Genomic DNA, 15,383 nt, shown 5'->3' with positions numbered 1-15,383 from the left:
ATTTACCTTTAATTCAAATTTCACCTCCAGCATTATAATTTTTTTTTCTTTGCTGCACTTTCATCCTTGCCGGCAGATCCCCTCTTTTGATTATCCATGTTTGTAAAATGTAGTTAAAATGTCAGTGGGAGACAAGGCAACACAACTGCACAGTGACCAATCAATGACAGACATCGAAAGGAGCGATGTAATTGGTCACTGATCATGACTTTCATTTGTTATTTACATGGTGATGTGTGGATGGAAGGACTATTAGGAGGCTTGTACTTTCTGCAGTTACAATGTCATGCTAACTGAAGTTTGTGTTCTGTTATTGGGATTCTGGTGCTGCATAACTAAGCTGAGATAACTGGTAATTGTGCACATGGAAACTATGTAAAGCAACTACTGTCAGTATATAATTTTAGAATTTTTATATCTTCCTGGTGGATTCTCTCTTTTAACACTAAGAAATGTCTGTCTTTATCTCTAAGAATATTTCTTGCTATATTGTAAACTTTATTTGCTCTTAGTATAGCTGTACCTTTTTGTTTATGTTTGCCTATTGCTCCTTCTTCCATCCTATTACTTTTCATCTTTATGTGCAATTATATTTAATATGCTGCTTGAAATCAACATATATATGTATATGTATGTGTGTGTGTGTGTGTATATATATATATATACATACAATCTTAAATTCTCTATTTTCCAATTGTAGTATTCAGTCCAATTATATTTAGTGTAATTAATGATGCTTGTGTTTTATCTACCAACATACTATTTGTAATTCACTTGGTCCACATGTTCTCTGTTTTTTTCTATTTCTTGCTCTTTTTAGATTAAATAAGTAGTTTTATTACTTGATTTCCCATTCTGTTAGTTTGTTAGTTATACTTTTATTTTATTCTCTGTCTTTGTTACCCTAGAGACTGCCGTGTGTTTCCTTACCTGGTTAGAGTCTGCTATGAATTAGCACTCTCACAATTTCATAATCAGTGGGTACCTTAGAAAGCCTCATCTCTATTTTCTGTTTCCTGGGTTTTTAAAGTTACTATGATTTAAAATTATCTAGTATTACTGCCTCCATTTCTCTTTAGTCCTACATTTCTATGCTTTTCTCATTTTTATTTAGCTTGAAGAAATCCATTTATTATCATTTTTTAACATGAATCTGCTGACAATAAATTCAGTTTTGGTAAAGTTGAAAATATCTTTATTTGACATTTATTTTCAAAGGGTATCTTTGCTTGATAGAATTTGAGGTGGTCAGTTGTTGTTTTTATCAGTTTAAAGATGTTATTCCATTGCCTTTTTACCTAAATACTTTCTTTTTAAAGTTAGCTGTACATCTGATATATATTACTTTGAAGGCAATGTCTTTTATTCTCTAGTGCTTTTAACACAATCTCCTTGTCTTCAACAGTTTTACTATAATGTTCCTAAGCTGGTTTTCCTTTGCATATATCTGGTTAAGGGCTTGTCAACTGTGGCTTAATGTCTTTACCTGCCCATCTTTCTTTGAACACCAAATTACATACATCTGAGCTTTTTGCTGCTTATTTTTGTTCCTTTTCTCCATATTCTATTTTCCATTCATTTTTCCTCCAGGCTGCATTCTGACTATTTAACACTGACATATCTTCCTTTTCACTAATCCCAACTTTTACAACATATAATTACTTGTTAAAATGTTTATTAAATTAATAATTTCAGTCATTGTATTTTTAATTCTAGAATACTTGATTAATTTTTTCTATAGGTTTTCATTTTCTTTTAAATTCTCCATCCTATATTTTATTTAAAAGTATATATTGATCACAATCATTTTAAATTCTGTGTCTGATAGCACCAATATCTTGGTGACCTGAGATCTGTTCATGTTGATTTTTTAAAAACTTTTCATTAATTTAGGCATATCTACTATCATACTGAGTAATGTCTTAACTGAATATGAGAAACTGAAAGAATTGGACAGGCTCTGGCTAACAGTATCTTCCTTTCAAGATGATTTACTTTTTAAAAAAAAATATATAATAAGATTTGGGAAAGAGCAGCTTAATCTAATCAGTGCTTAAATATAGAAGCTTGTGCTTCTGTATTAATGGGCCCGGACATATTTCATATTTCCTTTCCTCTTAAGGCCTAGTCCTGCAAGGCTCTCAACTAAAAGCTTGTATTAGGCCTTCCACCTTGATAGTCTCTGAAGCACAGTTTCTATTTCCTCAGTAGAATGTGTCTGCTGAAAGTTCTGCTTAACGTTCTGGCCTTTCATCTGCCAATTTCTGCCTAGCGTCGTACGCTCTTCTTCTGCTTAGCTTAGAAGTTGAAAATCATCTCAGTGGCAATAATGACACAGAATGTTAGGTAGGTTACCTTTGATGTAGTTTCTCTCTTGTTGAGTCTCTTCAGTCCTGACTCCCTTGGTTGCTCTTAAATGCTTTCAAACTTTTTTTTTTTGTTTACTTTGTTCATATTTTTAAATTGTCCTTATCAGGAGCACGTGTTCTACTCTAAGTTACTTCATCATAACTGGAAGCAGAAATCTCCAATTGGAATTTTTAATGTATATATATTTTCGAGATCTGCACTCTGTCCTTATTACAAGTGATATAGGAGTAATATTACTTGTATGAGAAAAAAATCACGAATATCATTGGAAGTTAATATATAAAAATATAACAAAAATTTAGTTTTCACAAATCCACATAATACCAAATAAATTAGGAAGTGATTAAAAAAAATTAGCTAGGTAAGTTTTATTCCAAAGTTTTCTGAGGACTGAAGGATTTCTGACTCTTTATTATTCCTTTTATTTTACTTTAATCTTGATTTGCTACACAATATGATTTGTATGCAATGGATTAAGAGACAAATTTATTGTGCAAATGAGAAACAGCTATACTGGAAAACATTAGCCTTGAAAATATCTTTCCAAAATATTTTCTTTACTAACATGCTACTTGCGCAACAAAATTTCTATCATTTTAGTCCATATTTTCTAAGGTAGCTTATCTCTGTTAGTTTTCCTTACTGTTATTATTATTATTATTATTTAAATCTTGGGTCAATAGACCAAAATTTGAGAATTTTCTCTTACATAGCATAAAATGTGGATTCTTTGTATTGTTTACAATAACAAGCACATTTTAAAGCCATTTACAGTTTACAATGTGCATTCTCACTCACTTTTTTATTTGATCCCCATAATAGCCCTGTGAGTCTGGCAAAGTAGGTGTTTTCCTATTTTACAGATGAGGAAAATAAGGATCAAAGACTCGAAGCGCTTTTTCTACCTCACTCAGGAATAAGAGTAATAAACCTGAAGTTCAAGCTCATGCCTCTTGACTTTAATCCCGAGTTTTTTCCTTTACACTATATTGCCTCATTCAGTCAACATTCATTATGCACCTGTGATATGCCAAACCCAGAAATAAGCACTGGGGATAAACAGGGAAACATGACATGAGCAAGAAAACAAGTTAAAACATATGTGGAATTGGAAGAAAAGGTTTTCTGTCTTCTTTTGTTGGATTTCTTCTAAATTCTTCAAAGACGGTATATTTGTGGATCTAGTCCATAGGATTTATTAAGTGCATATTGTAAACTCTAAGTGCCATTAGGGGATAGAGAAAGAAACAGAAGGCATGAGCCTGTCCAGAAAGTGCTTTGACTCTAAGCAATATAGACAACCAGTGAAGCAATCTGAGAAGCAGACATTTAACAAAGTACTTATTGTTTGGTTTCACAAGGAGCCCATCTGCATATGCAAAATCATATGTTCATGTTTATTTCCATGGCTGGTCTATAATGCCTCCAGTTTAGAATGGTCCCACTCCGGCTGGACTGGTTAGCAGTCCTAACAGGAACCACCACATGGTCATAGTGTTTTAAATACCAGGGTCCTCCTCCACGTTAGTTATAAATTGCAGACCACTGCCTGGAAGCCCTCGGTACATAAAGCACAAAGTCTGTTAATCACAATTTCTTCCCTTTCTTTGTTTAGGTTCAACTAGCCAAACACCGCATATGAATCTTTAACAGCATAGGCAATGCATATTTAATTGATTGGATTTCAAAGATGAGAATCCCAAAAACCAGGCACTAAAGAGGAGGCGATAGAAACATATTTATTGAGACTTATTCTGGTCCAGACATCTTATTATCAATTGTCATACTAATTTTTATCAGGTATATGATTTTTCTGATTCTAAAAGTGATCATCTGAAAACTCATTTAAGATACATAGTAGAGGTACAGATAGGATTCAGATTCAGGTCCAGCTTATTCCAAAGCCCATGGTTTTTCCTCTATACTGAGGATTGGAAAACATTTTCTGTAAAGAGCCAGATAACAAATGTTTTAGGGTATGTGGCCCATAGTCTCTTCACACTGCTGTTGTGGAGCAGAATAAAAGCCGCCGTAGACAATACATAAATGGATGAGCATGACTGTGTGCTGATAAAATCATACTTATGAACCCCAAGATTTAAATTTCATACAGTTTTCACATTATTCACATTATTTTTCTTTGAATTTTTTTCAACCATTTGAAAATGCAAAAGCCATTCTTAGCTCACAAAACAGACAAAAGCAAGCAGTGGATCAGATCTGGTCCATGGACTGTAGTGTGCTGACCTCTGCTCTGTTATCTAGTTTCCAGTTAATGCTAAAGGTATTTATGAACATTTGTCTTATTTCCACACGATGACAATATTCACTGTTAATTCTACTCAATAAACATTGCCTAAAATGAACAAAAACATTGTCCTGTAGAGGAATTCGATGATGAATGCGTAACCATCTTCACCCTTAAGTTATATACACCTCAGTGGGCATGTTTACGTAACTACCGTAGAAGACGAAATGTTATAAGTCATATGCTACAGATAGAGTAAAGTGTAAAATAGACTCAAAAGGACCTGGAGACTGATTATAGACATAGGAATAAGCCTCATCTCAGACTGAATTTCCCCATTATCTCATCTTCCACACTCATCTGTACCACACACAGCACACATGCACACACACGCACATTCTAGGATTTAGAAATTTTAGTCATAACAGATTGCTTTCAGTGGTGGAAAACACCAAGGTTTTTACACTTCCATAACCTTTTAGGTAAGGAATTCATGTGTTTCCTTCTTAGTAAGTGCTTTCTCCACTTTATCTTTCCAAAAAACGCATACTCAATCTTCTAAGATTTGACTCAAGGACTACTTGTCTTATAAGGTGTAGACTTTCCTGAGCTTCTCTCCCAAGCCCTACTTAGTATGTATAATTAATCTCTTCCTTCTATGACTCCTCAATAAACATTTCTGTCATAGTTTCTATACACTTTATTCTGTCTCTCTTGTTTCTGTCTCTCCATCTCATAAACTGTAAGGATCTTGCAGAGACCATGTCTAGTCCTGGTTGTATGAACACAGACCTGCCTGTTGTGATGTTTAAAATGTTTGGTGATTGCATGAACAGACGATGGGAATGTTAGGTCTTAGTCTTGGCAATCAAGAGCATATTGATAATACTGCTTATGACACAGAGCAGAGGCGGGTAAGTAGGACGGTGGGCTTGGCTAGATTGAAAAGGGGAGGTGACAAAGGCCAGAAATAGGGGCAAACCACCTCTTCCTGAAAAACTTTTTAAAAGATGCACTGTAGTTTAAGTGGATTCATCAAAAAGAATCTTCAAAGATGGGGAGAACTGGTCATTTTCTTTGGTTGTGGCAGGTTGGATTCTTTAGGAAGCAGATTCTGAGATGAAACTCAGTATGAAAGATGTTTGCTAAGGAGTGGCTATCAGATGCTAAAGGACAAAGATAACTATATCTATTGGTACTTTTAGAGCTTTGCTACTCAAAGTATGGTTGGCCTCCAAAAGCATCAGTTTTACCTGAGAGCTAGATAGAAACACAGAATCTCAGATCTACTAAATCAGAATCTGCATTTTAATTTGATTCTCAGGTGATCTGTATGTACCTTAAGGCTTGAGGAGTGCTGCTTTAGAGGATTGTTATTTCAGCACTCAGTTAAATGACTGATGTTCAAAATGATGCCTCTAATTTATCAAGTGAAAGTTTAGTTAAATACAGGATCTTCTTTTTAAAAGGAAAGAAAATGTCATAATACATACTGGAATTACTTCTGTATGTATGATTGAAATGTCTAAATTAAAGTTCTTCCTTTTCAAAGTAAATTTTTCTCTTTGGAAAATTAACCTATGGATTCCTGCAGTCCCTGGGAATCCAAAAAAAAAAAAAAAGCAAAGATGACTATGTATATAAGATTTTCATTTTTAATCAAAAACTAGTGTTATTCATTGAAAAAAAAGAACTTCATATCCCTGTGGCTAAACAGTTTCTCCTCAGAGTAAAGGACTCATTTTCCATTTTCCCATCTGATTGCTACTAATCTATTTTTTTTTTACATGGAATCTTTTTCAGGCCCTAGATGTGACAGCTTAGCAAACTCTAAGTTTCATAAATAATTGGAATGACAATTTTTTTTCACCCAGAAGGGAAACTTTGGCCCTGCAGTGCATCCTTCAACCCCTCACTTAAACATTCTTGCTCCCAAGAGAACCTTCTTTATCTATATTTCATAATACATTTTCTCATTCTCAGACTTTGTCTTAAGTAGAATTTCCCCAGGATTCACATTCTGAGAAGAAGATTTGCGTGCAGAAAGTTTATGGAGAACTTTCCCTGGAATCAACATCTGTGGGCGAGTGAAAGAAGTGGGGGGTGGGCAGAGGGGGGAGTGGAGCTAGGAAGCAGCTGCATAAAGGTGTCAGCATCCTGTGGGGAATTGGGATGGCTCTTCAGAGTTGTCCCACCTTGTGCACCACTCATTCCTATCAGAAGGCCACTAGACATGGGTTTCTCCTTCCCCCTTACTACAGGAGGGTAGCATGGCATTGTGGAGGGTTTTTTTTCTCTGAGGGAGATTCCTTGAAAAAGACTTGATGTGAACTGAATGATCAGCCATAAAGAGGGGGTTTGGGTGGCGCACCACAGTATCCACTACAGCTTTGCTTTTGCCTCTTTCTGATCCCCCTTGTGAGTCTCACAAGCTGTTCTGACACAAAGTTTCTGCAGACTTAGCCCTGGTGTCTAACACCATAGATGAGGAGATGCTATTAGGAGTTGAGCCAATGAGGTGATTCTTATCTGAGCCCTTCCACCGATTTGCCAAATCATACATTGTCAGATATCTTCTCCTGGATGGCAGTGGTCATAATGGAGGTTTCCTCTTCCTTTCATAAAATGACAAGTGGACCTCACTCTTTAGAAAAAGAACCGCATAAGCACATGGTTTTTATAAACTTACTTGTGCTCTGAAGGAGTAACACAATGAATCAGCTGGGTTTTGACCAACACCAAGAGAAATAGGGGACTGGACATGGGAGGGAGGTCAAATCAGGTTCAAAACTCTTTCCACATTTTGACTCACATCCTCAAGTGTTGAGGCCACCAAGACAGCTCAGAGACAAGAGGCTAGTTGGCTCACACCTTCCCTTCATCTGTTAGATTTAGACTTCAGGTAAGATACCTTGAAACCTTGAGAGTTAAGCTCTCCCTTGTCAAAGCTTAAGTTTACATAGACAGCAATATTATTAGGAAGAACCACATAAAATTGCCAGTATTTGATAGTTTCTCACCTACCAAAAAACCATGTGGTTCAACCAATAGTATAAGAGTCCTTAATCTAATTTCTGTTGACCCTAACTGGACTATGAATGGCTTTCAGAGGGTTCTTTTAGCTCCCTGAAATAGTATAATGCTTTTATACCTAAGTCTTCATGTGACTTCATTTTTTTGTGGGGAGAAAGGGCACACATGTCAACAAATTTTCTAAGAAAGTTGTAACTTTTTGCTCACTCCAAATTAAGAACCATAGGACAGTCAAAAGAAGACAGAACTTAAAGTCAGAAAACCCAGATTCCTACCTGTCTAACATTCAGCTAGAGGAAGTTACTTAAGCTCTCAGAATCCTCCTTTCCACTTCTATAATATAACCTTTGTATCTTGGTGATATTTTGGTACAAAAATGTCAAATAGGAACAAAAAACCCAATGAGTTTAATGGAGTCTCCAGCAAAGCATGTGATCATGTTTGGCAAACTGGAAAATGCTATACAAACAGAATGTAGTGTGTGTACACTTTCTCCTGTTCAAGGGCCTTCCCTTCCTCTCTGGAATCAGGAAGTGCCATAGATGAATGAAGATGGAAAGGCACACACACACAAAATAACATCTCAGTAACTAACCAAAAGCATTTTAAAACCTCAGGGAAGATTCTTTTCAAGTTTGTGGTATGGTTTCAGGGTCTGCTGTCCAGGGACCACCACAAAGGATGACCTGGACTTTGAAATGCTTGGTTTGGGAGTCTATTAAGTGTGTCTGTACCCAGCAGGCAGATTGAAGACGCATTTCTTAAACCTAAACAGTTCTGCACCATGGAAACATTCTTTCAGTCTTGCCCTTCACCAGTGGCCAGAAGTTAGACTGGCAGTTAATATGCAGGCTTTGGGTGGAAAGCTGAGTGTGTGGGACCAGTTTTCCACTTCTGTCAGTCAGCCAGTTTCTCTCTCTCTCTCTCTCTGTCTCTCTCAGTCTCTCTCTCTGTCTCTCTCTCTCCCTCCAATCTTATATATTTTCTCTGATTCAAAGTATTCTGTGGTAGATTCACTGATCTAATTTCACTGGCAATCACTCTATCTTTAGACCATTCCTCAACCTGAGAATCAACTGCTTTTCTAGAAGATGTTGACTCCTTTCTGATATCTAGCTATAGTATATCTTCTGCATAAAAGCCAGGTTCAAATTAATTTTATATTGCCTGTGAAATACATGGATGCCATCTCCTTGTTAAATAATAAAGCATTAGAGACAAAGCTAATAGACTCCTTGACGTAGCCTGTTGGACTTTTCTCTCGGTGCATGCCTGGTGCTCATTTCAGATCTGAGCAGTCACCAAGGAGATGCATCAGGTGTGCTTTGTCCTGAAGGGGATGGCTGTTCACATAATGCATCTGGCGTGGTGATGAGAGAAGTGTTGAACCTGTAGTGGCAAAGAACGAGCTGAGCTTCATGTTGCCTAATTTTCTGCTCCAGCCACTACCTATTTTAACATCCAGGAACATAAAATTCATTACTTATTTCATGTAAAGTAAAAATAGCCTAGACCATTGCATATATAAAGATTATATATGTATAATATACATTAATATATTATATATATTAAAATAGCTATGACTTGGCTGTGGAAAGAGCAACTTTTAAAAATACCATCTTTGTTCAAGTGAGGAATGCACTTGTACTATTCTAATTATGCTGCTAATTCTAGAAATTTCTTTGTCCGTTTGTACAGCAGAAGTAGGTTTTTAATAAATGTACATTGAATTGAATTTTCTGAAAAGTCTATTCAAAGAGTTATGTACACAAAATGTATTTTTTTATCACTCCTGTTTATAAGGTAGAGCCTCAAATATTGCCAGTTCCTGTGGAAGCAGAACCTGGGGTACTACTTGTGCCATTTTAAAGGAGCACGTGTGAAATGTTTTAGCCTATAAATTTCAGAAAAGCGCAATGCTCTATGTACCAAAACACATGGCTGTAGGTTTAATTTTTAAAAATTTATTCTTTACCCTTGTCCTCCTGTAGTGTGAACAGGGTGAAAAATAATTTCTTCTTAGAAATGAGAATTATTGAACATTAAGTCCGTACTCGATAAAAGGCACTGTCCTGTGTGCTTTCACATGGGTTCATTTAGTCTTCGTGGGAGCCACGTGAGAAGAGGTAGTTTGTCAGTTTCTCAGACGTGCGGAAGAGGAAATCCAGGCTCAGAGAGGAGAGATGGACTGTGCAGATTTACCCAGCTAGTAAAGACGGAGCTAAGCGTTAAACCCGGGGTTCTGCCTGGCCAGCCCTCCTTCAGGAATGGTGAACTCACTTGATTCCCTTTACCGTGGCTCAGATTCGTTATACGTGTACGTGCAGATTCAAACCAGTCTCTGCTTTTGAGGTTCCAACAGTTGCATGAGAGAGTTTGTATTTCCCTTGCGTTTAGTTGCTACTGTGGGGCAGACTGGGTATTTAGATGAGAATGAAGTCTGGCTGCCTCTCCTGTGTCACTGTGAGAGGAAATGCTCAAGACTTGGCACCCCGTACCTTGATCAAACCCTTGTCTCTTTTTGATTTGTGTCTCCCAGCATTCCTCTGCCTGTGTCTCACCTGTGGTTTCCCTACTTAAGCCATGGCCTGGAAATCCCGGCATAACCTCTTCCCACAAATCAAGGCACAGAGACTCTGCCGCCAGGAGCAGGCTTGCAGGTTCAAAGTGATTTGGGATTCAAAGACCCTTAGAGCAAGGAGATGCAAAACGAGTTGGAAGTTTTGGGCGCGGGCCCTCGGGACGGAGAAATCCACACCGTGAGGCCTAGTAATTAGTTTCAGGTGGGTGGTGTCTTTGTTGGGACCCAGCAGAGACTGGGAAAACTGAGCTCTCCTGTTCCTCGTGGAAGCCACCCCACTCTTCGAGTCTGAGGCCTGTTGGGGTAAAGCCACCAGGTACTTGTTTGGAGTCTGTCTGTTCCTGGCTCAGGAAACAACCCAGCACTTTCTTCCAGTACTCAGGTCTCTTTTGTGGTGAATGAAAAGGAAGAGGTTGTGGGAGACCCCAGGGGACTTTGATGTCAATGGGGGCTGGAGTTGAGGGCTTTGCATTCGGCTCCTGGTTCCCTTATGGTGTGTTTCATGTCCAGCCCTCATCCAGCCTGGGACAAAGGGCCTCGTAGTGCAAGCTGTAACCTATGGGTCTGGATACTTCTTAAATTATAAAGAAATATTTATTACTTCAAAGAGGGAAAATGAAAAGGGGGGAAAAAGAGACTGTAAAAGGAGGGTGTGGCTGGTCTTTCCCTCAAAGGAGGCGAGAAAGAAGGCAGAGTTGTGCTATGCTGACCACTGAAAATCATAAAATCACCCTAATTAAGCCAGCCGTGCAAATGGACACTCTATAAACACACCACCAAGATTCAGGGAAAGTCAGTCTGCGGACAAGGAAGAATTCTCGTTAAAATGGAAAACATGTTTTACTCTCCTGCTCCCCATTTTAAGAAAAGGCCTCTACCATTAGATGTTGGACCCTGCTCTGACACTGAGGGTGGTTTTTCTTCTGGGGCTTTGTCCCTTTCAGAGCCTGATAAAAAGCTAGAGAAATACACACAGAATGTTGTAAGGTCCAGCACCAGATTCTAATCATGCAGCAAACATGCAGCGCCAGGGAAGGTCAGCAACAATTCTCAACAGAAATGAAGAGTAATGCTGAGCTACAGGAAGTACAGCAGAGGTAGACTTTACTACATCAAATAATTTCAACGTGGAAAATAAACTGTCCAGGTCCCCCCCCCACCCCGCAATCTCTAAGACGTTTTCTTTTATATTAAAGGATTCCAAAGGACGAAACTTCCACGGTTTACTGTGAAGGACTGTTTCATTGTTAATTAGTCTAACCATCTAGGAATATTTCTCATAAGTAACTGAATTTTCTGGTGCCTCCCTGTTGCCTTCTTTTCCAGCCAGGGGGAAGGTGTGCTTGGGGCACCTCAGTCTCAGAAGCAGCAACCTGCAGTAGCCTCTTTCTCATGTCATAGTTCAAATGCTAAGTGACGGCGCCTGATACAAATTTGAGCGAGAGGCAGGAAGGTGGGGAAGGATAATTAGCTCTGCCGGTTCAGAACGAAGTGATAGCTTGGTGGTCATCTGGTCCACTTCTCTCACTTTGGAGATAGGGAGCTATGTGGTGGTTGGCTGTCTCCAGCAATGTTCTCTTTGATCTTTTGAAGTCATTTAAAGAAAGATTCAGATTAAAAAAAAAAAATCAGTGGAAGTAAAAAGTCTCAGAAAAAGGTGAGCAGCTCCATACCTGAAAGTTATCCTCTTTCCAGACAATTCAGACTTTTGGGGTGACATTGGCATCTTTCTGTGCCCACTGCATCTCATCTGTAAGGGAGAAGGGAGCTCTCTATACATGGCGCGCCAGTTGAGAAGTATAAAAAAAAGTGTGGCACGTGCCTTGATGCCCAGTGCGAATAATGGCTCATCCATATATGTTCTTATGCCTAGGTTTGTTTCAATAGACCAGGAGTGGCCACAGCAATTTTCATTTTCTTGACATCTGATGGCCTGGTACCTGGGGGACATCAGCGGTCAACAGTGACCCTCCACCTGACTGATGTCAGTGGAAACAGCCATTCTCTTGGTGAGTCTGATAATTACCCCTTTACGGGCACTAGAGGACAGTCGGATAGGCCCAGGAATCAGCGTAAGGTCTGCCTCTGATATGTTTGGGACCTTGCCTACCTCACACAGCTAGTGAGAGGAGAAAATGAATACTAGATACGTAAACTTGGTGCTACATGAATGGCTTAAAATACTGTTCATTTCCTTGTCTCTCTCCAGGAACCTATGAACTGTCATGCCAGCATAACCCACTGGTTATCAATGTAACCCATCCCTCGCATGTCCTCTCCCACCGCACCGCCTCAGCGCTGCTGAATTTCTCATCCCCGTTGGTGGGCATCTCAGCGGTGGCTCTAAGGACCTCCTCCCACATAAGTCCTCCAGCTCCCAATAGCTGCACCCCAGAGCACCAGGGGCAGAACCGTCAGGGACAGAGGTACAGAATCCCCCTTTCTTCCCTTTCCTCTTTCTTTTTCTTGTGACGTGCTGCTATCATTTTCACACATGCCGTTGTGTATATAGTGGGTGTTTGTTCAGCAGCTAAAAATGGTCTGAGAACTGCTGAAAAGATAGAAGAAGCAAGCAAAGAACGATTCGTAGGAGGCTCACTTGCGTTTCATATTTTGCTCTTCTTTCCTTAGCTGAGAATAATTTTTATGTAAATATTTATCATCTTTACAAGGTCTTCAAATCTTTTTTACATATAAAACCACTGCCTTCAAATCAACACTGTTACATAAACTGCCAAAAATCCTCTGCCAAAAACTCAATGTTCCCTAAGCGATGTATGTTTTTCCACTTGTTCCCACCTGGACAGTGTATCTAGCAAGTTTAACAATTAGTTTCTAAGACATGTCATCTAATCAGTTAAGCTTACTGTGGAAATCGGGACTACACTGGCTACGTGTGGCTTTCTGTGGACATCTGCGAATGTCATCACGTAGACAGAGCTTTGCTGGATTCTCAGCCACAGCCGGTAGAGGAACTGTATGGACTTCACAGCGATGGTGTGCCCAGGCTTGGCGCTGATGGGGCAAGGAGCAAGCCAGACACGATAATCTGTGCTGCCGTTGGGCTGGACTCATTCTATGAGTGGTTCTAATCGACTGAATGGGACTGCAGGTAACAGGGTTTGTTCCATCAAGGAGTGAGGTGTCAGGCAATTGGGATCCTAGTCACAAAATCTGGGGTTCTGGACAGTGCTCCATCACCAGGGAGGAACTCCGATGCCACCATGCCCAACCTAGGTATCCCAGAAACCCAGCCTTGATTAGGGACTAGAGGTAGAGGGGACAAGTATAGTATATTAGTTATCGTTTTCTGTATAGCAAATTATATCAAAATCTAGTGGCTTATCACGATTTCTGTTGATGAGGAATTTGGATGCAACTCAGCTGGGTGCTTCTGGCTTAAAGTCTCCTAAGAGGTTGCCATCAGCTGTTGACCAAGGCTGCAGGAGCCTCAAGGCTCAAGTGGAGCTGGAAATTCACTTCTAAGCTCATTGATGTGGCTTTTCGCAAGCCTCAGGAGATTGGCATCCAAACTCATATAGGTGCCAATCAAAGTCACAGAGGTGCTGGTGGTGGGCACACTCACATAGGCATGGCTGGGTTCCTTGCCAAGTGGCCTTCTCCATAAACTGCACGAGTGACCTTATAACATGGAGGCTAATAATCCAAGCAAGAAAGGAAGGAAGGAAGGAAGGAAGGAAGGAAGGAAGGAAGGAAGGAAGGAAGGAAGGAAAAGAAAGAAAAAGGAAGGAAGGAAGGAAGGAAGAATGAGAAAGAAAGAGAGAAAGAGAGAGAGAAAGAGAGAAAGAAAGAGAGAAAGAAAGAAAGAGAGAAAGAAAGAAAGAAAGAAAGAAAGAAAGAAAGAAAGAAAGAAAGAAAGAAAGAAAGAAAGAAAGAAAGAAAGAAAAGAAAGAAGCCAGTCTTTTTATAACATGATGTTGGAATTGACAATGCATTACTTCCGGCATATTCTGTTCATTAGAAATGAGACAATCTGTCCAGCCCATACTCAAGGGGAGGGATCTGCATCAGGGCACGAATTATGAGAGACCATCTACCACCTACAGTAATAGTATTTTTTGTTAACTGAGCACTGACTATGTGCCAGGCCTTGCAGCAAGTGCTAGGAAGGGGGAGAGTCTGGGTGATGGGCGTTGCAACATTAGCTCAGTCCATCTGCAACTTCTAAGTCTTCCTGAGCAAACATCTTCAAATATTAATGCAAGAATGTAGACTATTAAATTAACATTGTTTACTAGAAGTATTGCCTCTTTCTCGTGTGTTTTCCAATTATTTTCTCTCCTGGCTCTTACCTCTGGCCTCAAGCCATGCAGAATTTCTTTTAGGTCCCTGACACATGTGTTCTTGATGAGCCTCATATCTTTGCACATAATGTTCCTACTTTCTTGAATGCTGTCCAGTACTTCTTAACTTTCACTCACACTTTGACCATCAGGGTTCACCTTCTTCTGTGAAGTTTTAGCAAACTCCCTTCTTGTTTCTATAGGACATTGCACACAACCCTACACTCTACAAAAGCAGTGGGTGGTAACTATGTATTTACTTGATTTTCTTTCCCACCAAACTCTGAGCTCCCTACAGTAGGAATTCCATTCAGTATCTCTCAGTACCGAGCAGAGGCCCTGGCACATAAGAGGTGTCAGAAACTGTACATTAAACGACAGTTACAGACTTTATCTCAAAATCCTCCTTAGACCAGAAATGAACAAGCAAACCAAAAAAGAAGTCACAGTCTCGCTAGACCTGAGGGACAACAACTCCCCTCACTGTCACAGCTGTGAAGTTCTGACAAAGAATTTGATTAATTATGATCACCGTTGCGAGTTCTTCACTTACTTTCATTTGGCCCTGTAGGAAAAACAAGTTTTATATGCATGCATGCAAACCAGTAGAAATAGAATATGATCCTCCAGTTTACACAGAGTCTATCTGGAATGCATAAGCATTTCCAAACCACATGTGACTGACAGGAGCCGTGCAAATTGGCTTTTCCTTCTCGGCCAGCAAGTAAGTGCAATATAGTAATATGCAGGGACCCTAAGAGATCCCATATATTTTCTCTGTGAGCAGATTTAAAATCTGAGTCCCTGTGTATTCTCAAAGAATAGAAGTCTTTTTGCATCTTTGTAT

The 15,383-nt window shown here is 39.3% G+C and overlaps 1 protein-coding gene across 1 annotated transcript in view; it reads left to right on the top strand.

Moving 5' to 3' along the window:
- The window catches only part of PAPPA2 (pappalysin 2), a 245,644-nt gene that overhangs the window by 135,887 nt on the left and 94,374 nt on the right, over window positions 1–15,383 (top strand). The window contains exons 13-14 of the mRNA XM_006199611.4: window positions 12,106–12,241; window positions 12,442–12,658. Coding sequence (XP_006199673.2) covers window positions 12,106–12,241; window positions 12,442–12,658 — 353 coding nt within the window. The remainder of the gene's footprint in view (window positions 1–12,105; window positions 12,242–12,441; window positions 12,659–15,383) is intronic.

The sequence above is a fragment of the Vicugna pacos genome, chromosome 21 (assembly GCF_048564905.1).
Source record: "Vicugna pacos chromosome 21, VicPac4, whole genome shotgun sequence".
Classification (NCBI taxonomy): domain Eukaryota; kingdom Metazoa; phylum Chordata; class Mammalia; order Artiodactyla; family Camelidae; genus Vicugna; species Vicugna pacos.
This window is presented reverse-complemented; position numbering and strand designations above follow the sequence as displayed.